The sequence below is a fragment of the Hypoxylon trugodes genome, assembly GCF_022578975.1.
Source record: "Hypoxylon trugodes strain CBS 135444 unplaced genomic scaffold F4822scaffold_13, whole genome shotgun sequence".
NCBI classification, from domain to species: Eukaryota; Fungi; Ascomycota; class Sordariomycetes; order Xylariales; family Hypoxylaceae; genus Hypoxylon; species Hypoxylon trugodes.
Window position 1 is genome coordinate 146,192 of NW_026250028.1, and position 21,710 is coordinate 167,901.

At 46.9% G+C, this 21,710-nt stretch overlaps 7 protein-coding genes across 7 annotated transcripts; 3 read left to right on the top strand and 4 right to left on the bottom strand.

Moving 5' to 3' along the window:
* Positions 1 to 502: 502 nt before the first annotated feature.
* F4822DRAFT_439179 (uncharacterized protein) lies at positions 503 to 5,453 on the bottom strand (the record flags this gene model as incomplete). Its single annotated transcript, XM_051462605.1, has 3 exons — positions 503 to 2,172; position 2,582; positions 4,515 to 5,453. The coding sequence occupies 3 exons, from the start codon at positions 5,451 to 5,453 to the stop codon at positions 503 to 505; spliced, it is 2,610 nt and encodes an 869-aa protein (XP_051308546.1).
* Positions 5,454 to 7,656: 2,203 nt separating this feature from the next.
* F4822DRAFT_435150 (uncharacterized protein) lies at positions 7,657 to 8,824 on the bottom strand (the record flags this gene model as incomplete). Its single annotated transcript, XM_051462128.1, has 3 exons — positions 7,657 to 8,142; positions 8,192 to 8,311; positions 8,366 to 8,824. 3 exons carry the CDS (start codon positions 8,822 to 8,824, stop codon positions 7,657 to 7,659), a joined length of 1,065 nt encoding a protein of 354 aa, XP_051308547.1.
* A 1,989-nt stretch (positions 8,825 to 10,813) lies between these two features.
* F4822DRAFT_96389 (kinase-like protein) lies at positions 10,814 to 13,872 on the top strand. Its single transcript, XM_051464231.1, has 2 exons — positions 10,814 to 13,276; positions 13,328 to 13,872. The coding sequence occupies exons 1-2, from the start codon at positions 11,159 to 11,161 to the stop codon at positions 13,667 to 13,669; spliced, it is 2,460 nt and encodes an 819-aa protein (XP_051308548.1). The 5' UTR covers positions 10,814 to 11,158; the 3' UTR covers positions 13,670 to 13,872.
* Positions 13,873 to 15,171: 1,299 nt separating this feature from the next.
* Positions 15,172 to 17,428, top strand: F4822DRAFT_96482 (putative SWI-SNF complex subunit). The gene is made up of 3 exons (XM_051464233.1): positions 15,172 to 15,868; positions 15,928 to 16,572; positions 16,626 to 17,428. The coding sequence occupies exons 1-3, from the start codon at positions 15,602 to 15,604 to the stop codon at positions 17,145 to 17,147; spliced, it is 1,434 nt and encodes a 477-aa protein (XP_051308549.1). The 5' UTR covers positions 15,172 to 15,601; the 3' UTR covers positions 17,148 to 17,428.
* On the top strand, positions 17,429 to 18,847 carry F4822DRAFT_96449 (NAD(P)-binding protein). Its single transcript, XM_051464232.1, has 2 exons — positions 17,429 to 17,953; positions 18,031 to 18,847. The coding sequence occupies exons 1-2, from the start codon at positions 17,710 to 17,712 to the stop codon at positions 18,639 to 18,641; spliced, it is 855 nt and encodes a 284-aa protein (XP_051308550.1). The 5' UTR covers positions 17,429 to 17,709; the 3' UTR covers positions 18,642 to 18,847.
* Positions 18,782 to 20,761, bottom strand: F4822DRAFT_422559 (Mo25-like protein). The gene is made up of 4 exons (XM_051459900.1): positions 20,274 to 20,761; positions 20,149 to 20,206; positions 19,560 to 20,041; positions 18,782 to 19,487 (listed from the first exon to the last, which is right to left on the bottom strand). Exons 1-4 carry the CDS (start codon positions 20,370 to 20,372, stop codon positions 19,005 to 19,007), a joined length of 1,122 nt encoding a protein of 373 aa, XP_051308551.1. The 5' UTR covers positions 20,373 to 20,761; the 3' UTR covers positions 18,782 to 19,004.
* F4822DRAFT_422561 (uncharacterized protein) lies at positions 20,694 to 21,585 on the bottom strand. Its single transcript, XM_051459901.1, has 4 exons — positions 21,430 to 21,585; positions 21,276 to 21,371; positions 20,940 to 21,220; positions 20,694 to 20,885 (listed from the first exon to the last, which is right to left on the bottom strand). Exons 1-3 carry the CDS (start codon positions 21,490 to 21,492, stop codon positions 21,197 to 21,199), a joined length of 183 nt encoding a protein of 60 aa, XP_051308552.1. The 5' UTR covers positions 21,493 to 21,585; the 3' UTR covers positions 20,694 to 20,885; positions 20,940 to 21,196.
* Between the last annotated feature and the right edge of the window lie 125 nt (positions 21,586 to 21,710).

Genomic DNA, 21,710 nt, shown 5'->3' on the forward strand with positions numbered 1-21,710 from the left:
ACATACCCCATATTCACAACTTAGTAAACTTATCGACCTTGTCAAACTTGGAAATGAAAATTTAGCTATTTATAATTTATTTATCATTATGCTACCTAAAAAAAAAAAATCTAGGTAATTGGTTGATGTATGCAAATAGAAAATATCAAACGTGTAGATATAAATATCGGTGGGTATCGTGAAGTGGGTTTTCCATGAAAGAAGACTCCGGTCCTTATACAATTCAGCGCAACGAAAAGAGCCTTAACCGAACCTGGGTCAATATTTGGGCAATAAAATTATGATGATGGTAATCGTAAATTCATAGCGCGTCCGCTATGTTCTCGTCTCAATATGGCAGAGGAGATAGATTTCGATGCTCGGATAACCCGCATCTATCTCGTGCTCCTGGATAGTCTTCCATCCCGTTTCATCTCGTCTCATTTCATTTTATGTCGTGTCGTGTCATTTTGTTTCGTACTTCGTCGTGAGATATGCAGCCTTAATCTTGTAATGACTCTTATTATTCCTCGATAGTCCATGGCAAATCCCTCTCCATTACTTGGACGCACGTCAAATAGCTAGTCATACCACTAGCAATTACGGACATGCTAGGAACGCCGACACTAGCATTACCAGGCATGATAGCGCTGCGCTCCAGCTCTAGTTCTAGCCCGCTACCCATAAGAGGTCGAACTATCTCTCGAGCCGCACACTTGAGCTCGTCGATACGTTTCTCAAACCGTCGTAGGTTTTCACGCGAATATAGATCGGGCGTTAATTTGAGGAATCGTTTGCAGTCATCGTGACTTAAATAACCAGCCCCTGTTAATGAACCCAACGTGCGATAAGTGCGACCTAGGCTTGCGAGATTTGGCGTTGTAGATGCCGTGGCAACTACGGCTGCAGCGCGGGCCGAGCCGCTGTTATGTTGCTGCCCTCTGGAAGAGCTGGGAGGGGGCACCGGCGCTGGTGATGTATTATCCGCGAGCCACTGGCGGAAGAGAGATACTGCAAGCCAGTCAAGGTACGACGTATTGGGTGTGACACGCTCGCCGCGTGAATTAGTTAGATTGAGGCGAAAGAGGCGACCCTCGATCCTGGATACAGTCTCTTCAAGCTCGTCTACCTTGTCTTCAATGATGTCGAGTACGATTTCTGGAAACGACTGTCGAATGCTACGCTCTCCAGCGGGCCATTGACCAACCACATGAATCAAGGCTTCTTGGAAAATGACCTTGCTCCTACTCAGATATCCCAATCGTAGGTAGCTAATAGGATACTTGGCGATTTGTTTCCATAGCCTGCTTTGAAATTGCAATAGATGGTGGTCGACTCGGGGTCCAACGACGGCCAAGGCATCATATTGGTCCGCTAGAGTTAACAGCGACTTACACTGCACGTAAGCATCGGCAATGCTTATGCTATCCAATACCGGCGAGTAATTGTAGAAAATGCGGAAAAGGTTGTCGTAATCACGGAGGAGATCAACGTCGGCTTGGGAAAGCGGTGTGACTGGGTCTGGTTTCGTCGGTGCAAGGGAGAGATTTGCGACGGAGCGGAAGAATGAGCTCGTGGAATACGTATGTGAATGGCTCGCCTTGCGTGCGGCAGGGGTATTTGCGGCGACACTCCCACCTCCAAAGATAGAATTTGGCTGCGTAGGTTCGGGAGCACTTGACGAATTGGCCTCCTTCTGTACTAACATCGGCACATCATCTCCTCCGGTTCCAGGATCTAATTCATACCGCCATCTTCTCCGCGGCACAGGGGAGCTCGCCCCTGGTCGAGCTACCTCACTTCCACTGCTACTAGCGCCCTCCTCTCCTATCCTTGTGAGTTCTTTCGAAGAGGTATCGGGTAACGGTAGCAAACTCGCTTTGGACCACTCTTGGCTCGTACTCGCCTCAAAGAATCCCGAACATCTTGTCAAGGTGTGTTTGTGTAGGAGATATCTGTTCTCCCTCCCCCCAGCCATTATGAATATCTCGACGTCTCCCGAGTGACTAAACACGGGGAATTCGTTTTGTGGAACGTAAGAACTTCCGCCCGCGTGGGAGCGGTTATACCGCTTACTACGGGAGGATGCATGGGGGCGGGAGGCGGTTCGTGACGAAACGACGGAGGAGGGGCCGCGGAGGGTTAGAGAATGGTCGGGTTGGGAGATCATGAATACTGGCGGGAGGCTGAAAGCTGGAGGGAGATGTAGTCGACGTTAAGACACAATGGGAGAAGGTAGCTCCTCTAAGACAAAGAGAGAACTTGAAATAATTCTCGTGGTCGACTCGAGGTGTAGATCCCCTGGTCGTAAGCCGACGAGCCAGCTAACTCGCGTGTTAACTAGGCGCGTGGTTAATACCGATAGGTCATGGATAGATCCGTCTTATTGCGATCGGACTAGAGGCGCAGCCCATGTGGCTTTCGAGATCGGCTGAAATCGTCCTCTCAGAATAATATTGTCTCGAGCTAGTGTATATTTGAGGTATGACAATGACGTCCTTCCGTGCGACTGAAATCGGGTTTCCGCGGAAAAGAATAAATAAAAAAGAGAAAAGCAAAAGCAAGATTAAGGAGTAAGAGAGACAGAGTTCCGTTTCCTCACTCTTTGGTGGTGTCCACAGCTTGAGGCAGCTAAATGGATTAGGTACGCAAAAGCACAGGACAATCAACATGTGGATCCACCCTATTGCAAGAGCATCACGAGCAACTGCGTGCTTAGATCCAGGTCGGTGCTTGACCGATTGTTGTCGATTGATAGGTTGTTGGCCTTATTGCGGCTGTGCAAGGGTTTCGTGCCAGGTGCGTGCTTCCCAGGTTCTCACGATTTCCAAGGGTTGTTGCGATTTCGCCACAGCAATTCTTGATATGTGGTAGGCGGCCTCCACGAAACGGACCAACAATGAAACGTTCTAGAAAAGCATCAAGAAGAAAAGAAGAAAATAAAAAGAGAAGTAGTTTAGAGGAGAGGGGGGTCGCGTCGAAGGGTCAATACGAGACGAAAACAATGGTATATAAAGGTTTATCAGATGTCGCGCTTCCGTCCGCCGCGTTCTTGTTTATTGTATTATTGTATTACCTACTAGGTACTCGGGTTTGTCTTGCGCGACCATAGAATAGATAGGTATGAGCTTCGATTGCCTCGATACAACCAAATGTCAAATGCATGTGCCTCGAAATGCAAGTTGAAACCGGTGGTCAGATGTACATCGCTCGACACCGTTCTGCCCCTCGCTCTCAGTTCTGGGCGAAAGAATGGATCCGAATGCAGCAACTTGCTTAATGGACCAGTAACGGATAACCTATCGATAGGGAAAGGTTGGCTAGCCGGACATGGCTTCGGCTTCTCAGCACCACTCGTTTGTTTGTCACCTTGGCGACCTCGAAACCCTGCATCTTGGATTTCCTTGAAAGTCGAGAGAACTGGGGAGCTGGTCAGCCTAACTTGGCGAGACGGATTCCGCCTTGCCACGTTTGGTAAATAGCATCAAATGTACCTAGGTACATAACAATTTAAACGGCCTTTGGTAAAAAGAATTGGTGCATATGTATTGACAACTTATTAGAGCACTTGAGGTTTAAAATGTTTGAAGAACTTATTGAAGGCGCATTAAAGAAATGACTCCTAGGTACATATGTAGGTACACATTTTATTCTATTAGAGTTTCCACTACGGCAAGAATATATGTACATGGATATATGCGCAGCAGGTGCAAATAAAATAACCTAATATATTGGTTACATAATATGCTACTTAGATGTAGCAAGGTAGGCATGCATCTGATTACGCCATTCAAATTATGTATATGTAACTGTTCGCACACATTTAAGTTGACCGTATGAAAATACCGAAATACCAAAATAAACGTAGCGCATTCGGCGCTTATTCACGCCATCACGATGACTTCTAGAAGCGAAGCGATATACGTGATTTAAAGTTTCAGGCAAATTCCCAACGTCGACGCGCTTGAGATGCGATAGGAAGCCCTACTTCAATTATCATCTTTCAGTGGTCCTCAAAACTGAAGGTCCGCATTCTAGTTATCAGTCTACTCCAGTATTGGCTTAAGAGTCCAAGAGAATCCATAAAGCGGATGTGACCCTGTTGTCACCCAACCTCTTCTTTCACGAATTGCTAGGCAGCATTTCATGCACTCGCACTGATATAAAAGGTTATAATGCCCCAAATCGTGGGTCGAACTGCAGCGAATTTGATTTCTTTTGGCGAAAAACCAACCATGTAGGATTCTATCGTACAAGTTATGTATGCATACAAGCGCCGTTGAAAGGAAGAATGAACTCTAGGCCCCGCTAACTTTTTTGTGTGTGGGCCCAAAATACTAAACAGCTCAAAGTCGTATAAGCGAAGCCGTTGAAGTCGTTAATAAAAAAAATATTTTAGTAATTCGAATGCGCCCAGCCGATACCAGCCAATCCCAAGTTACCTCTCGCCAAGCTACGCCGGCATGTCCTACAGCAAAAGCAATCAGTGACCATCTCCCTTCGGCAATTTAGTTCATGTCCATTTCGACATCAACTGGTGCCATCACAACTTCTTGAGCAGTCGTGGCCTCGATAGGCCTAGGGGATTCCGCAGCAGACATGACCTCTGGTCCCTCAAAAACGGGAGGAGACATTTTAAGATTGGCGAACGTTCGGTTTAGATCCTTGCTAACAAGTTGTCCCTGGCGTAGGTTCTCGGCAAATAAGAAAAAGCCTTCCGTAGCCTCGACAAGGTAGGATTGAAGCCCTTTACTCTCAAGTTGAATTCGGACGTTAGTGACGGGGAAATGATTTTCGATGTATCTCGCCCACCCTCGAGCAGCAGCTTGGATGTGTTCGTCCTCACTGATGCGGTTCCATCCAATCCCGAGGTGAAGTGTGAAGTTGTCGATGATAGGCTGGCTGCTTGTGTCCGCTGAGAGGCCGGGAGTGGATACAGCAGGGTCTACGTCACGGATTGGGCTGGATCGATTGATCTGCGATTCAATCCCAGGGACCGCGATGGCGTTCATATCTAGTCGTTGTGATTTGCTGCTTCGTAGAGATGGTCGCTCTTGTTGGTTGATGGCACGAGCCTCCTCATTTTTACGGGCTTCGGCCGCGGCTGTCTTCTCTTCAAGCCAAGTGCCAGATTGGCTTCCAGCATCAGCCACGTATGACAAAGGAGATTTGATGAGGACCATTCCTTCGCCATATACCCATTCGTCTTCGGGCTCTTTCACGGGCTCGATGGTCTGGAGTTTGACCTCTTCGACGTCTAGATTGACGCCCGCCTCGTCTCTCGATCGTTTTCGGCCAGCTGTCGAACGAGCCATACCAGAGGGCTGAGACCATGGAGAGGGGGCCCCGAAAGCTTTGGGTCGGCTGAAGGGAGAAGTATGATGCGAGAAGGGGGACATGCCAAACGCGCCTTGGTGAGCGGCACTTGGTGACATAGTAAGGACTGGGGACGAAGTACGTTCGAAAGAACCCATTTTGAATCTGTTAGCACTAGATATCAGATGAAATACGCAAAATAAACTGGTTAGATATCTGATCTTATGTCGACGGCGTCAAATGGTATGATCGTGTCGCGTGTCGAAGAATGGTAGATAGGGTCGATGATGGTTGGAGGGTTGTCTATAAGAAAAGAGGGAAGTGTCAATTGATCTAGAAGAAGTGAGTAGGGGATTTAAGAAACAAGATACGATCCGGTGATAGGTGGTTCAATGGTTGTCGGTTGTTTCGAAGGTTTGTTATGTGGTTATGTAGGTGGCTACCGAGGTGGGTGAGGTGGAGGAGGGAAGAGATGGGAGATGTGAAGAGGTAGGGATGGGAGGATAGATAGATAGGTGGACGGGTGAGTTAATGTTAATGTGCGTGCAGGTATCTATGAGTACCTGGGTATGTATGTATGTATGTGTGACGAGATAAGAAAAAGGAAGAAGCGGTATGAAGATGTCCTATGAATGTAGTGATAAGGACGAGGATGAGATGTAGTGAGTAGAAGACTAGGACGAGAGAAGAAGAGGTAGGTTGTAGTTGGGTGGTGGGAGGATCATGTAAGAAATAGGGAAGACGAAGGGAGAAGAGCCTTCAGCAGTTAGCAGCAGTAGCAACGCGGATTTTACATGCGCCTAGGATGGGATAAGATAGGATAGGATGGGCAGAAGAAGAATCAGGGCGACAAGGATGGCTTGTGTTATTAGTGTGCACTGCTGGAATACTAGGAGGTAGATGACGGGAGACAGTGGAGCAAGAAGGACGGAGTCGGTTACACGGTATTGTAGCGTAGCAATGAAGGGACGTAGACGAGGAAACGGAGAGTTGGTTCCATAAGTGTATTGTGTTAAGAGGCAGAGAGGCAGAGGAGGTAGGTAAGCTGCAGAAAAGCTGCTGTAAGACCGGGGCGGGCTGAGACCAAGCCGTGAGAGGGTGTGGGTTATGAGGTGTGATGAGAAGGCACGCAAAAAACTGAAAATCCAAAGTGAAGGGTATTATCTAGGTACATAGATACATGAGAGAGACACTATGCAGAAAAGGGAAACGGCTCAGACAAAAATTGGATGATTTACAGGAGTTTTAAGGGACTGGCCAATCGGCTACTGCAAGTAAAAAGCATGAATGGGATTTGTACCTAGCACGGGAACAGGTGCAGTGACGATACTTACATACATTAGGTAGGTAATAATTTAGTAACCTCGGTGGATATTGAAGCAGGCTGGTGTGCAGCTTGCAGCTGCACGCGTACGTCAACTTTTTAGACTTTTTAGGGGTGCTCAGGCCACCCTGATTGTCGAACCCTGGAAGGAGGATCGGGGATGCAGAGAATTCGGTAAGGCGATACTAGGATGGAGCGACCCAGGCGGCTCTAAGAGGACTTACAGTCAATTTGATTGGTCAAAGGTTGCTACGGCTTCGCATGGAGCCATGGACTAGTGGCTTGGCATCTGGGGCCGAAAAAGATCCCATAGAAATCTGGATGTTATTGGCCGAGAAAATCCCCCACTCAAGAGTCTCGTCTAAGGAGCAGAATTATCCACCGGTTATGTCCGTAAATGTAATGTTGATCGCGATTTGCTACGCTAGGACAAACCCGTGAACCCATTGCATAAAGTGGTACAACTTTCCACATACAACTATGGATAGGAAAAACTGATTGACCGATCCAAGGGTTCCAACTTATGAACACACCAATAAGACAACAACGATCGACGGAGAAAAAAAGGATGTGGCCGGGGATGCGGAATTGTTGATGCCTACCCACTTCTCCTCATCTTCTTTGCCGATACGATGAATAAAGCTGCCGGTTACCCTCTCTAGGCACAGCATTAAATGTTTGCGTCATTCCTTTGTAGCAATCTATGTGGACCTACCTCTTGGTACGAAGTAAATGAGAGCGGGGAACAACAGTGAGATAGATGAATGCATTCATTCTATAATAACACTACAGGTTGAGGATCTCTTCCCAGTGTATACACGATAAAGCCGTCCATGGTACCCTTTTGCAACATCTACTTAGAAACAACAACCAGTTTGATACCGTGTTAAACCTGTCGGTACTCGCCCTGTTTAGACCATCTTGCTTATTATATCCATGGGATAGTAAAGCTTTGTCTGTTTGGTAGTGAGACATCCTTACAAACGACTACCTTCAAAACACATGATTCATGTGAGTAACAGACATTGGCATCAATCTCATTCCCCGCCTATAGAGCTCTCCTCTCGGTATTCAGACGCCTCATAGAATAGTGTCGAATCTTCAGCATTCTCCCGCCCACTATAAAGACCGTGAAACCCAGGAGTATCAAAGCTTGATGGACTATTTATGGTACCCCCCCTTCCCCTTTCTACATTAGAATGGTACACGGACCGAGGACCTCGACGTGGGAGTGGCGCGGTGTATGCTCCATGAAGTCGGCTCCGATGACGGGCCTCCGGAAGGTTGTGTGGGGTTTGTGGTTGTGACGATGCCGGAAGAGCATCGTTGTAAATCCTTAGTCTAAGTTCCGATCTGCTCATAGATTGTGACCTGTCTTGCGTCGGCGAACTAGAGAATGAGCTAAAGGTATGTGACGACGGCGACGAATCCGAAGACGGAGAGCCGTAGCTAGGAGACCGGACCATGGATTCGACGAATCTCACTGCTGAGCCAACCAGTCGCCTACCGTTACCCCTAGGTGTCTACCATAAAAGGTCAGTCAAAACGTGCATAGCGCCTCATCCGACTCACCGGAGAGTTTGAACGGATGTCCGTCTGTGTTGCACGGAGAGACGATCGTCTAGGTGGGGTTTCTGGCGGCTCCTGAGCGGCATCGGTGCGGACAGCTTGTGTCTGACCGTCATGTCGGGTCTATCAGTTAGTTTGTCAGTTCCAATGCTATCTCCGATAACAATAGGGACGGACCGAAGGCAGGGACTGCGCATCAGAGACAGATCGCATTTCTCTCGAGAATGGCGGCGGAAGTGTCATTGGCAAATTCCCCCAACCAGTTGGACGTGGTGTATTCAACAATGTAGGGTTCCCGCTTTGTGAAGAGCCTGGTATACCCTGAGAGCTACTCTCGGCAGAGTCACCACCAGATCTTCGAGGACGCCGAGGCCGGTACGCTAGACGCCTTGGGCTTGTTTCGATACCGGGAATCGGATAATCTTTAGAGATGGTTCCTTGGGTTGATTGGCTTATATCATCCTGTTCATGTTCCGACTCGATGCTCCTTTGAACCACAGGGACCTTCTTGGTACGGATAGGTAGCTTCCCTAAGGAATCTTCTCTAGCAAGATACTTCTTAAAACGAAGACGACGGTCAAACTCCTTGACTTCTGTTATGGTCAAGGAGAGTGTAGTTGATGATAGACGTAACATATCGTCTGATTATTTCGTTGCCAAAAATCCAGGGTTGTGCCTCTAATTTTGTATTTGAGAGATCTCACAACGTTGCAGACATTATCTACATGTAGTTGACTTATGTATGCGGATGATAAGAGTAACCTTCTGCTTCGATGTTTCCATCTTTTAAAATGGCAGCTACAAGCTTTATTGAGCAGTTGCACATTTCTATTAGATGCTTGTGACGTAGGGCTTGTTTCGAACGAGCTCTAATTCGGACGAAGCAACCATGTACCTACCTAGTAATTATACGAAACCATTCATACTATCAGCAGTCCAATCGCTAGTATACATGTATATACTTCATATCTAGGTAAGGTATTTACGTGTTATTTTGGACCACCGGGTTTTATTGAAGGCGGAAGATTGACTACATATAGAAATAATACCAATGCTCGTAAGTATGTAGAATTGATAATTGACCTGGTTGGCTAGAAATTTAGAATGTTGCAAAGTACCTCGAATAAATGAAACCCTACGCTTGCCGGAAAGACCAGACTAACAAAAACATAAAAAAGGAGTAGCTTCAATTTGAGTGCGTCTTTAAATCTTAAACTGGTTGAGATTCGGATGATGTATTGGATGTATTGGATTAGGCTTTCTAATAGGAATGCACAATGCACAAACCTTCCTTCCTCTGAGTGAAAGCATCGTCTCATGAATCGTTGATGCGTACATACCTAGGTCGACATATGCGTATTCAACCTACATGTATTGACTGTTAACATAATCCCATAGTTTTTTCTATATACATATTTAGGCAGGTATTATTGATGCTCCTAAGTTCAAATCATTATGTAAATTCGGACAAGCTTAATAAGAAAATATTTAGGAAAAGAAGCGATAAAATATAATAGCGAATTATTAAGAATGGATTATATGTTAAACCTTCGAGATATTGAATTATGGCTGTAGCTGAATGCGAAAGGTACATGCTAAGATATACAGAAATCAAGTTGTTGATATACTTGCACGTGTTGCTATCAATTGACTTTTGTCAGCGGTCAAAATGAACAATTAAAGGTCGTGGGGTGTATCTCTTTATCAGCGTATAAGTATACCTTAGTACCTAAACGGTTATAGGTATTGGACCCTTGAACGGAAAGGTGCTAAATTCGGATGTGGACCGCTGTAAATTACGAGGTATGTACCTAGGTACGTACCGCTAAAGAGTTCACCAGCAAAACACCCCCAAAAGAACCCTGGAATCCACCTACATCACACTGCTAAGTACACTGCTAAGCAGCTAAGGGAACCTTGAAAGCACTAACAAAACACCCAGGCCCCTTCTGGACCTTAGACCTGTCCCGACCTTGTCCAGTTACCTGCTACTTTTCGAAATTAGCATCGACCAATTTCCAATCTGACTACCTGGAACTACCTGAGTACCATCGCGTGTCACTCACTACCTACCTGACTACCTGGTAGCATGCCTATCGTCTGTTCGTCTTTTCTTGTTGGACCCTTGTCTATACATGGGAGCATTGGGATTTGAGGTTTGAATTGACATTGACCTGCAGAACCCTGGGCCGTGTTTCCCTCCACGCCCAGTACCAGAAGAATCGGACGAGTCGTGTTGAAAAAATAAAAAAAAAAAAAATACATTGCATGCGGGAACATTGAACGAACCGAACTGATGTACGTGCAGTCGCAGTAATTTACTACCGGACAAGACAACGGACAGACGTCAAACCAATTTCACTACCACCACCTAAAAGACACACTAATAGGTACTCTACTCTACCTTACTACCCACTATATTCTCCCTTTCCCCTACCTGTCTCGTCTCTATCTGTCTCTCTTCGCCTTCCCCCTTGCCTTATCTTGTCAAAAAATCAATACACGATAGTCATTCGTTCTGAAATCCCCAATCTTGACATGCTCTGATACCAGACTTTCAGAGGTTTCGAACCCCCGAAGAACAACCGCGAGTTGGTTAGCCTATCTAATACCGCCAACGGGGGCGGGTTTTTACCAGGGGACTCGAACGGGCGCCGTTGAACTTTTTAATTTCATTTGCTCGGGTGCCCTGAACGGCGGATTTTAAAGAAGCATAGCCCGCCTTGGGGGGCCGGTCATTCGATGGTTTCGCGTACGTTGATGACGAGCCGTGAATAGCATCTCGTAATACGTCCCCTTCTACGTCGATACGATTTGGCAGACTCGCTTGTCCTGCCCACCGCGCCGCTTCGATACCCACTCCTACTCACGGCCCTGCCACCTACATGAGCAACTAGGTCTTGGCACAACTGTCGATATCACCGGTTAATTTCCCTTTAGTTCTTCTCGTTCTGTGGCATCGCAGTCACCATGAATAACGACCTGAGCCTTTCGAGGGCCTTGGGTGGTCTACGCATTGCGAACCCTGACGATGCTACACCAAGTCCATCCCTAGAAACCGATCCAGACGCTAATGCATCCGCGTCGACCCAAATCGTCTCCGATATTCGCCCCTCAGACCCCGACCCTTATAACGGCCAAAGCAGACCCCAAACTGCCGAGATGACAATGGGTATCTCTGGTATATCATCCGATCCTCAAAACCAAATGTCCGCATATGCCCAAAATGGAGCGTTGCCATACAGCAACGTTTCTTCCTCCCGTCCACAATCTGGCTTATATGCCACAACGACGGCGGCTGAACGCGACCAAGCTGCAAACTCTTACCATATTCTACGAACCGAACCATCCAGGACACCCATGTATAATATGCCAGGTAAGATCGACTCGAGGGCACCTTCGGAGTATGCGCCGAGTATTCCTTCGCGGGAATCAAGTCACCGGGAAAGATCATATAACCCGAACCGTCAGCTTCAAGCCGTGGCTGGCTCCGGTCCCCTCCCTCCTAGGAGGAGCTCGAAAGGCATGGGTGGCGGTTATACCTCAATTCCCGGTGTTCCTATCGTACCCGAACCTCGCGGCCTTGCATCAGATATGTCGGTATCCCAAAGTAGCGAGGAATGGAAAGACCGCGGAGCCGCTGTGTCAATGCGAAAGGAGGTAGATGCTAACGGGAAGACGATTATGAGGCCGGTGAAGAAGGGTGTTCGGGACTTTTCCTTCGGCCGAGTTCTAGGAGAAGGATCATACAGCACAGTATATTTCGCTACTGACAGGCAAACCCTTAAGGAATACGCGATAAAGGTCCTCGAGAAGAAGCATATCATCAAGGAGAGGAAAATCAAGTATGTCAACATCGAAAAGGATACCCTCAATCGACTTACGGAACATCCTGGTATTGTACGACTATATTATACTTTCCAGGATGAGAACTCCTTGTACTACGTCCTGGATCTCTGCAACGGCGGTGAGCTTCTGGGTGTGCTGAAAAAGACAGGTACCTTTGATGTGGAATGTACAAGGTTCTTTGGGGCCCAGATCCTAGATGCTATCGAGTATATGCACTCGCGTGGGGTTATTCATCGGGATCTTAAGCCAGAAAACGTCCTTCTTGATGATCAACTACACGTGAAGATTACCGACTTCGGAACAGCGAGGTTATTAAGCGACCCGAGAGCACCTCAGCCCCCTCCAAGGCTTGAGGATACAGGAACCAGCTCTAGGGGCAAAGATCATGACGACGATAGTCGTGCGGCCTCCTTCGTCGGCACGGCCGAATATGTCAGTCCCGAACTTCTCACTAATAAGAATGCTTGCAAGGCAAGTGATCTATGGGCATTTGGTTGCATCATATATCAACTACTTGCTGGACGGCCACCTTTTAAAGCTGGTTCTGAGTATTTGACTTTCCAAAAGATCGTCAACCTGGATTACGAATTCCCCCCTGGATTCCCCCCCGCAGCAAGAGACTTGGTCGAACGATGCCTAGTCCTAGATCCAGCTAGGCGACTTACTATTGAACATATCAAAAACCATGAATTCTTTGAAGGTCAACAATTCGGCAAAGGGTTGTGGAGGACGAAGGCACCCCGACTACGGCCGTATGTGCCACCATCTCAAGAACCTAAGATCATCCAACTCAATGGATCTCCGGCTAGCCAACAACAACCTACGTCTAGGCCACCAACTACCGGGAACGGATTAAATGGCGGTTCTCGGGCACCAGGAAGGATTATTACTGATATCCCCCCGCCGTCTCAATTAGATATCGAGTGGTCTCCAGTCTTGACAAGAACGAACGAAAGGATACTACGCCTTGGTGATCTTATGGTTATGTCAGCGCCAATTCCTAATAGTCCACATAATAAAGGTGAAGAGGGCCACAGAAAATTCTCTCGGTTCTTTGGTGGCAGCACAACGAAGAAAAGACAGCGCCTGGTAATGATCACATCAAGTGGAAGGATTGTCCTGGCTCCAGCGGGAGGTGAAGAGAAGAAAGCGAAATTAGAGATTTCACTTCTCGCACCGGACTGCTCGTGGAAGAGCCAAGTAGATGCAAAAGGGCAGACGGTATGGTGTGTCGATTCGGTAAGTTTACACCATTTGGCTTTCGTACATACCTATACTTACGAACTTTAGGCTGGCATTCACTATACGTTCGAAGACGTCAAGCCCCCCTCTTCCCTGGAACCACCTCGGCCGACGGCGGAAGATTGGCTTGAATCTCTACAGCAGGCCAGGGATTTTGCCGTATCGCTGAATCTCAGCCGTTCATATACTAGTGATAATGCATTCGGGGAGATGTCTTCGTCTATGTCCAGCCCAGCGAGTACTTTTGGACCTGACGGTTACAACATCAACGATAGGTCTCATCGAAATCATCTGAGTAAGAGTCAAGCGAGTTTGGAGGATACTTCGAGTACGAAAAGGAATCGATTTAGTAAACGACAATCCAAGCAAGGGTTAGGCTCGGCTTTCTAGGGGTAGCTTCATATCGGCAGCTTGGAAAGTTCTTACGCAACATTATACCTTTACATCACCTAGATCAATCATCCCTATGATCTATCTAGCTTCCCCTTAGTTTTCTCTTTCATATGCGGCATGTTCTAGCGAGGCGTAGGCTTTGGTAGCTTTTGGTGATATTTGAAAGGGGGTCCAAATCATGACACGAAAACAAAAAGGCATTCTAGGAGGCTCTCCACAGCACCAGTCTGCACCTCCCACTGAAGCATACACTCGGCATCTCATTTTAGATGGATTAGAAGGATTACATCAACGCATGACCATACCACACAACACACTGCACATTCCCTAATATAATATTCCAATATAAGATTTACTTCATACCCCCTAGGTCAAGGGAAGTGGGAGAGGAGGCCAAAGAACACTAGGCCTGGTGGGTTAAGGTCGTAGGATTCGGGGCAATTATGCTGCTGCCTGGAAGGGCTTGAACCCCGCGAAGGTATAGCAGAGGTCGGAGAAGTAAGTGGTCTAAATGGACCAAATACCCCAAGCTTCTAGAAGAGATCATAGCTGAATATATCGAACTGGAAAGATAATAATATCTGAATAAGTTGATTTGATTACCGGCTTCTAAGCTGCTCATAGCCGTAGAATGAATGTTGAGGTAGGAATATATCTAACCATTCACAGGCTATAATCATGAGTTGGAGGGGTTGTCATGGATTTATTGGCATAAGAACTTAAGAGGAGACCAACGTTCTTTATAATATTCTTTATGAAGGATTATCGTATTGGCTATCCGTTGGGATATCTTTTCGACGGTATTTCTCTCTGTGATGGTACATTTTATGCTTACATAAAGCCAAAGTTCATACCTACATAGGTATTATGTAAGTAGCGGCGTGTATTATGTCAGCTGGATCTAGGATTACCTAAGATCTGGTACTATCTGAGATTACCTAATTTTAGTGGAAACAATGGTCAAGTTTTCTTAGTCAAGCTTGGCCCAGCTGCCCAGTCAAAACTCGAAATTGGTCAAGGTCTGGTCTAGCTAACTTTTCCAAGGTTCCCCAATCATTCGAAAATTAGACCGCGACGAGGCGGACACGCGCCTTTTTTTTTTTTATTTTATTTTTATTCCATTTTATTTTCCCAAAAACTATCCAAATCTCCGACCCAACCCAGATAACTCGGACCAGTGCCCCCCTAAACTTTCCAATCACGATCGGAACTGGTGTTGCACCCTTTGACCGGTGGAGCTACGGGGGAACCATACCCAGTCGTCTGCTAATCTAGTCTCACAAACCAAGATTAACAGAGAGCACGAAATAAAAATAAAACAAGAATACACAAAGACAGTAATAATAATAACCCCCGTACGAGAAGGAAACCAGAGCGCGTTGGCGCCGAAATCGTCAAGATGCAGACTGGCTACCGCCCCTACCCGCAGCAGCAGGTCCCGCCACAGCGTACCCCCCATTCGGCCGGACAGCGACGAGGAGGCATTGGTACGTAGCTCTAGAAAGTCCATTTGATACGATACGATGCGATCTGATAGAAGATGCTTAATGGCCTGTGTGGTGGCCTCTCTATTTTTATATTTTTATTGTTTTAATTGTCGACGACCCAGCGAAACCCCACACATCATCCACTCAACTCATCCACTACGTCCACTACGTCCACTACCTTCACACGTCCACATATATACTACACACGTCCGCGTCCACTTCGTCTACTCCGTTCCGTACATGGCTCCACTTACCATTAGTTCTTTGCCTATCTACCAACCCACCATCTGTGCACTTACACGTTGTGTACCTATAGTTGACTCGTACACATATACCCTCTTTACTACCTAGCGTTTCTCTTCATCCTCTCTTTGTGTCGCACCTACCACCGTATTACACCGTATTCCGAGACTTCTAACGCCGACGTTGTAACGCAGGCCCCATGATGTCGTCTGGTCCTCACCACCAGGTCCCCCTGACCCAGGCGCAAATCGCCCAACAACAACAACAAGCCGCCATTCAAGTCGAGATGGCCAAGAGGCGTAGTCGCAAGCCAACCGATAAGAACCTTCCCGACAATATTGACGATTGTATCATCGGTGAAATGTCTGCCAGATATCGGGAGCTTAGGGACTATGAGAGAAGACTTGATGCGACTATGACGAGGAAGCGTCTCGATATTGTCGATTCGGTTAATCGAAGTGTAAAGGTAGGGTCTGCGTGCTACGCATGACAGGAAAGAATATTTAGGCTAATTGTATGGTTTAGCGATGGAAGACGCTCCGAATCTGGATTACTAACACGGCGGAAGACCAAGTCTGGCAGGGGAATAGCATTGTCGATACCTTCGATTTCAGCTCTAATCTCGAACCGACATATCGCGTTAAAATCGAGGGGCGATTGTTGGACGATGACGATGATCTTGATAAGGATGATGATGATGATGATGATGATGGTGACGATAGCGAAGACCCAAAGGCCAAATCTGAGGATGCTGATCGCATGGACGAGGACCCGAAACCAAAGACTCCAAGATCTCCCAAATATCGATTCTCTCATTTTTTCAAGGCATTGAATGTAGACTTTCCTGCCAACCGCAAGGGTATCGACCAAGCTGTCGAATGGAAGAAGCCAGAGCGTGCCGGTCCTACGTCGAATCTTTCTGCCGCAGCTGATTTTGATGAATTGACGTTCAAGCGCAACGGGGATGAAAATCTCAACATCACGATCAATCTATATCGTCACGAGGAACCCGAACGATACGCCATCAGCCCTGATTTGGGAGACATTATCGATTTGACCGAAGCTACGCGCCAGGAGATTGTGATGGGTATCTGGGAATACATCAAGCTGATGGGATTGCAAGAAGACGAAGAAAAGCGCAATTTCCGTTGCGACGATCTTTTAAGAAAGGTGAGCAGTAATCGCGTTCTATCTTCATTGAATATGTCTAATCGAAATACTAGGCCTTCGGTATCGAAGTGGGCTCGATTCCCAAGCTCCACGAGTATATCACACCGCACATAAAGCCCCTTCCACCGGTCAAGCTTCCTTATACCATTCGACTTGACGAAGAATTCCACAAAGACCCGCAACCTACCGTATATGATGTCCGTGTCGCTGTAGATGACCCTCTACGAGAGAAGATGCTCTCATTCTTGAGTAACGCTGGCTATGCCAGCATGCTCAAGGAAGCCGCATCTCTTGATGATCACCTTGCTACCATTATCCAGGCAGTCCACGTCTCTAAGGCCAAGCACGCTTTCTTGACGTCCCTTAGTGAGGATCCTGCTACTTTTGTTAAGGATTGGTTAAGTTCCCAGAAACGCGACCTGGATATTATCATGGGAGAGGCGAGGGGTATCGGTGAAGATACTACTGGTGATGAGTGGAGAAAGGGAGGCAAAGATAGTATCTGGTCTACCGTCAACGCTCGCGAAAGTGTCACCGTTATGTTGGCAAAGCAGCCCTTTACGTTGCAGCGATAGATTTCGCCGCGGAAATTATGGAGTCTAGGATCGATAAGAGGGAGCGGCTGTGTCCAGGTGGGAACCTGCCTATGGCGTATGGCGTGTTGGTTATATCCGAATACTTTCAACCGGACTTGTAATCGCTAGGGGTGGAAATAAGGGGGTTTTAAGGCTTTTTACAAAAGGGCAGTATATCCTGTATTAGTATACCGGTCTCTAGGGCACACGTCAAAGTATTACACATTTCCCGGAAATGAGTGCGTTTTTGACCAAAAGAAAATGCGATTGCATTTGAATTCCGAAACTCTTGACTTCGTAATACTACGCTCGGATTCGACACTAGGATGGTGACAATAGGGATTCATCTGCATACTACGTCATTACCGTGGGTATGCGACAGCTAGTATCGGGCTTTAAAGTCTTAACACCGAGGATATTGGAGCTTTATCCCCTCAAGACTCTTCGTATAAGAACCTTGGATTGCATGAGGGTATTTGAGTATTGCGTCTTCATTCTAATATAAATTAATTTACACCCAAACCCATTTGTATCAATAGAAAATATCAGATCAAACGAAACTATGTCCACGATATTCAAGAAAGCCAACACAGCCGTTATCACAGGCGGCGCATCCGGGATCGGTCTCGCGCTGGCGCAGAAGTGCGTCGGCTACGGTATGCGTGTTCTTGTTGCGGATTGGGATGCTAAAGGGTTAGAGGATGCGGCAAAGAGTCTTGGGTCTGGCGTCAGCACGGCGAGGGTCGACGTTAGTAAGGTTGAGGATTGGGGGGAGTTAAAAGGGAGGGTGGAGAAGGAGTTTGGTGGTGTGTATTTCTTTACTGCCTTTTCATAGAGAATTGCAACGTAAGTAAGAATGTATAAATGCTGATGAGATGACAAGGCCAGATCAATCTCCTAGCCCTAAACGCCGGCATCGGGGCCCGAACCGCCTTTGAGGGCGCCGAGGCGGATCCGTCGATCTTTCGGAAGGTCCTTGATGTCAATTTCTTCGGCATCGTGAATGGTGTCTCCACATTCCTTCCTTTTATCAAGGAAAAGGCATCATCCTCTTCGGACTACCAGTCCGCTATCGTCATCACGGGTTCTAAGCAGGGTATCACGAACCCACCGGGCAACCCGGCGTACAACGCTAGTAAAGCGGCTGTTAAGTCGCTAGCTGAACAACTGAGCTACGATCTGCGCGCGCAGAAGAATATCAATGTGCATATTCTTGTCCCCGGATGGACGTGGACGGCGCTCGCGGGCGCGGCGTCGGGAAGGGCGAAGCCAGAGGCCCCGTGGACACCGGCGCAGGTTGTAGATTATCTTGAAGGGAAGATGAGAGAGGGTAAATTCTGGGTCCTGTGTCCGGATAACGATGTAGATGAGGTGACAGATAAGAAGAGAATGTTGTGGAGTGCTGGTGATGCGGTGGAGGGGAGAGCGCCGTTGAGTCGCTGGAGGGACGAATTTAAGGGGGAGTTTGCGAAGTGGATGGAGAAGGATTTGTGAGATGGAACTATAAGGCTTGCCTTAGGCTTCTATACCATGATTATGTTATGATGGTACGTCGGGCTTAATATATGGAGGGCTAGATATAAGGGCTATCACGTCTCACGAGTTAGCATACTAGCTACGGATACGAATGGGATTTATCGTAATCAGATTTCCATTGCGAAGTTAGCTCTTCGTGCTGTCATGACCTAAACGCCTAACTACATGCACATAATGACTGCCATGACGGCTGCTTCGTACGTCTATTGCTCGCCTTGGATATGAATGCTCGGCCTCCTCTAGCTAAACCCGGAATTACGATTCCTGTTAAAGCTACTAACCATATACGTCTTGTCCGGACCTGGAGCCCTGGGTGGGTTTCTAGACCACCTGGGATAGCTGACGGGTCGGGGGGACGGGGTTGGGAGGCATGTTGCGGATTTGTTTGATGAGAAACTCGCGCTCGTCAATAAACTGCTCGTCATCGGTGCGGTCCTCGAGGAAGTGCGACAAAAAGGTCAAAAGCTTGTCTCGGTTCATAAGCAGGATCTTCTGCACGGCAATAGACTTGTGGGGGTTGGCCACGAAGACCTTGAAGACGTGGAAGCCTTCGTACTGAACCATTTTGCGGTCGCTCCGTAGTAGGTTCATACATATCTTTAAATGCTCGCCCCGGTCTACGTACGCGGTCATGACGTTGTAGTTGGAACGGTCGAGTAATATTTCGCCGAGCAACTTGATAGATTGACGCTTTGTTACGTAGCTGTTCGATTGTACTAGGATGTGGTTGTATTTGTCGAAGAAGAGTTCGAAGTTTATCGAGAGATATCGTGGCACGAGCTCTTTATGTTTGGTCAGGAGTTCCTACAATTCGATATGTTAGGGAATATCTGACAACAGGGTTGCTTCGGCTGTGAGGACTACGGTTACACTTACCCTGAATGTGGTAAAAGCATCGGCTGCGACCTCGAATGAGCTCTTGTCGATCCAGTCGAAGAATCGCCAAAATACACCATTGCCACTCTGCGGTCGCTCCCTGTCGATCGCAGTCACACCCTTCAAACTGGATCCCGGCTCTTCACCGTCATCATACAATATAATAGCGGCGGCTGCCTCACTCTTGAGTACTTCACGAAGTACGGTACCGGCTGGCGTCGCACTCTCTTTGTGATCATAACCTCGGCATAATTCTAACAGAACTTGCGGTTTGTTATTCACTACGTAACTCAATGCGACGGGATCGGTCTTCGGTGATGCTGTGGGGGGTCGGAATCGGAAAACGTAGGAGAATATGACTTGTGTGTCTTTGCGGGACTCGAAAGGGAGGCGGTGGAGGTATTGGGCAAGTAAGAGAAGGAGATCTTCTTCTATTAGGCCGGTAACTAATTGGTATACTTGCTCTGGGGTACTTTCTACTTCTATAAGCGCAGTATTAGTATCATAATAACATAGCTATTCACATGACGGCGCCGTAGAAAGGAGTTGCGCCATGGGCTTGCGACGGGGTTGGGCTGGGGTTAAATACCTGGCGTCCCTTGAAGTATAAGCTTCATCTGACTGAGAACCTTGGCTAGTTCTTCGGCCTGTGATTGGGTAGTTAGATGACCTGCATATTGAGGTTATTCAAGGCGATCCTTCGCTGGTACTCACTCTGCCAGGGGCGTCAAGCTTGAGAATATGTTCCCTAGCTTGCTTGGGTAGGTCAATGGTGTTCGTTCTAGTTCTGGCCCTCGAGAATAGAAAAGACATGATTGCGATTAGCTACAAAAGCAGCTCATCTGTATTTGGAATGTCTTTCCACAATGGTCGGGATCGTAGATTAGGAATTGGGTATGATTTGGGTCGGCAATGGATCGCCCGTAGATGACCACAACTAGAAGGATGTCCTTGTTCTCGATTCCTTTAAAATTTTGGCCTAGGGTTTAATCGGATGGGGACGTCATAATTGGTTATCCTTTTGGTCGGTAAAGTTTCTTTGATCGTTATCTTTATCCTAAACGTTAGACTCCGCTAGAAGTGAGGTTTTGAGTGTTGCCATGTGCAGTTTCCTGGTTGCTGTTTATTATAAAATCCGGGGATCGGAATGTTTATTTACGGGGGTTCAGTTGTAATCCTCAGCTGAGGGTCCCCCCCCCCCCTTACCCCCGGTATCCCTTACGCCGTAGTGCTGTAGCGTGGAGCTTATCCCACCTATCAGTGGGCACTCGACGCCGATAACACTCCTTTTGTACCTATCCTAGGTGGGTAGGTGGTAAGTGCGTACTTCTTAGTCAGCTTAATAATCTTAATAATCAATGATCTCTTAGGATAAGTCACTTTTAAAAATATCATCCGTATAGGAATAGAAGAAAAGCCATCGCCATGTAATGTCGAAAATTAATAGATGATCTCAAAGCTTGACAATGAAGACGGTGCTAAAGGAATTGTTAGACGCTTAGGAATTGGTAAAATATTTAGATAGCAAGCTCTATTTAATATTGAGTCATTAAGTCATACATCCAAAGTATCGTGATGGTGCTGCTTTCGTATGATATTCATGGGCGCCAAGGTATGGATGGTGGTATCCTTCTATCTCATCGAGCTTGTCTGGACGCTTTCTAATCTCTTATGAGCTGGCTAATGAATTTGATACATGTATAATAAATCACATACCAGAAAACAGTCTTTTAACCTGAGAAATTCATTGGTGCATTTGTCTTTATGGACTGAATTATAATCTGCGACTATGCATTTTCCATATACCGATGCCTATAAACGACCATCAGTATCAACATTCTGCGACATATGGGGTAGTATCGTGTATAACCTCAGCAGAACATTGTGAAACTGCTGCGGCGAACTTCTGAATTGGCCGCTGGCGTGGTGGCATTGTTTCAAGTTGTTATTGAGAACTGTATGGAAGAAGGTCAACGGTTGATCTCGAGCAATTTGGAAGTTTCGTCAAGTTTTAACCGTGTTTCCTAATCAACTGGATTGAATTAAGAGTTTGTTTTTCATGCATTTAACCTATTTTGTCTCATCATGACGTGATTAGGTAAGATAGAGTGGATACTAAGATTACTGGTAGAGTTAGGTGGGGAGCACGGG

Bases quoted from the DNA above. Each gene is read 5' to 3' on its own strand.
- F4822DRAFT_422561 (XM_051459901.1), bottom strand. From the start codon at position 21,492: ATGCCACCACGCCAGCGGCCAATTCAGAAGTTCGCCGCAGCAGTTTCA. The intron at 21,372-21,429 runs GTTATACACGAT...GGTCGTTTATAG, and splicing joins TTTCACAATGTTCTGCTGAG to GCATCGGTATATGGAAAATG. The intron at 21,221-21,275 runs GTATGTGATTTA...ATAAGAGATTAG, and splicing joins GGTTAAAAGACTGTTTTCTG to AAAGCGTCCAGACAAGCTCG.
- F4822DRAFT_96389 (XM_051464231.1), top strand. From the start codon at position 11,159: ATGAATAACGACCTGAGCCTTTCGAGGGCCTTGGGTGGTCTACGCATT. The intron at 13,277-13,327 runs GTAAGTTTACAC...TACGAACTTTAG, and splicing joins CGGTATGGTGTGTCGATTCG to GCTGGCATTCACTATACGTT.
- F4822DRAFT_422559 (XM_051459900.1), bottom strand. From the start codon at position 20,372: ATGTCTTTTCTATTCTCGAGGGCCAGAACTAGAACGAACACCATTGAC. The intron at 20,207-20,273 runs GTGAGTACCAGC...ACCCAATCACAG, and splicing joins AGCTTGACGCCCCTGGCAGA to GCCGAAGAACTAGCCAAGGT. The intron at 20,042-20,148 runs GTATTTAACCCC...CTGCGCTTATAG, and splicing joins TATACTTCAAGGGACGCCAG to AAGTAGAAAGTACCCCAGAG.
- F4822DRAFT_96482 (XM_051464233.1), top strand. From the start codon at position 15,602: ATGATGTCGTCTGGTCCTCACCACCAGGTCCCCCTGACCCAGGCGCAA. The intron at 15,869-15,927 runs GTAGGGTCTGCG...TGTATGGTTTAG, and splicing joins CGGTTAATCGAAGTGTAAAG to CGATGGAAGACGCTCCGAAT. The intron at 16,573-16,625 runs GTGAGCAGTAAT...TCGAAATACTAG, and splicing joins GCGACGATCTTTTAAGAAAG to GCCTTCGGTATCGAAGTGGG.
- F4822DRAFT_96449 (XM_051464232.1), top strand. From the start codon at position 17,710: ATGTCCACGATATTCAAGAAAGCCAACACAGCCGTTATCACAGGCGGC. The intron at 17,954-18,030 runs GTGTGTATTTCT...TGAGATGACAAG, and splicing joins GGTGGAGAAGGAGTTTGGTG to GCCAGATCAATCTCCTAGCC.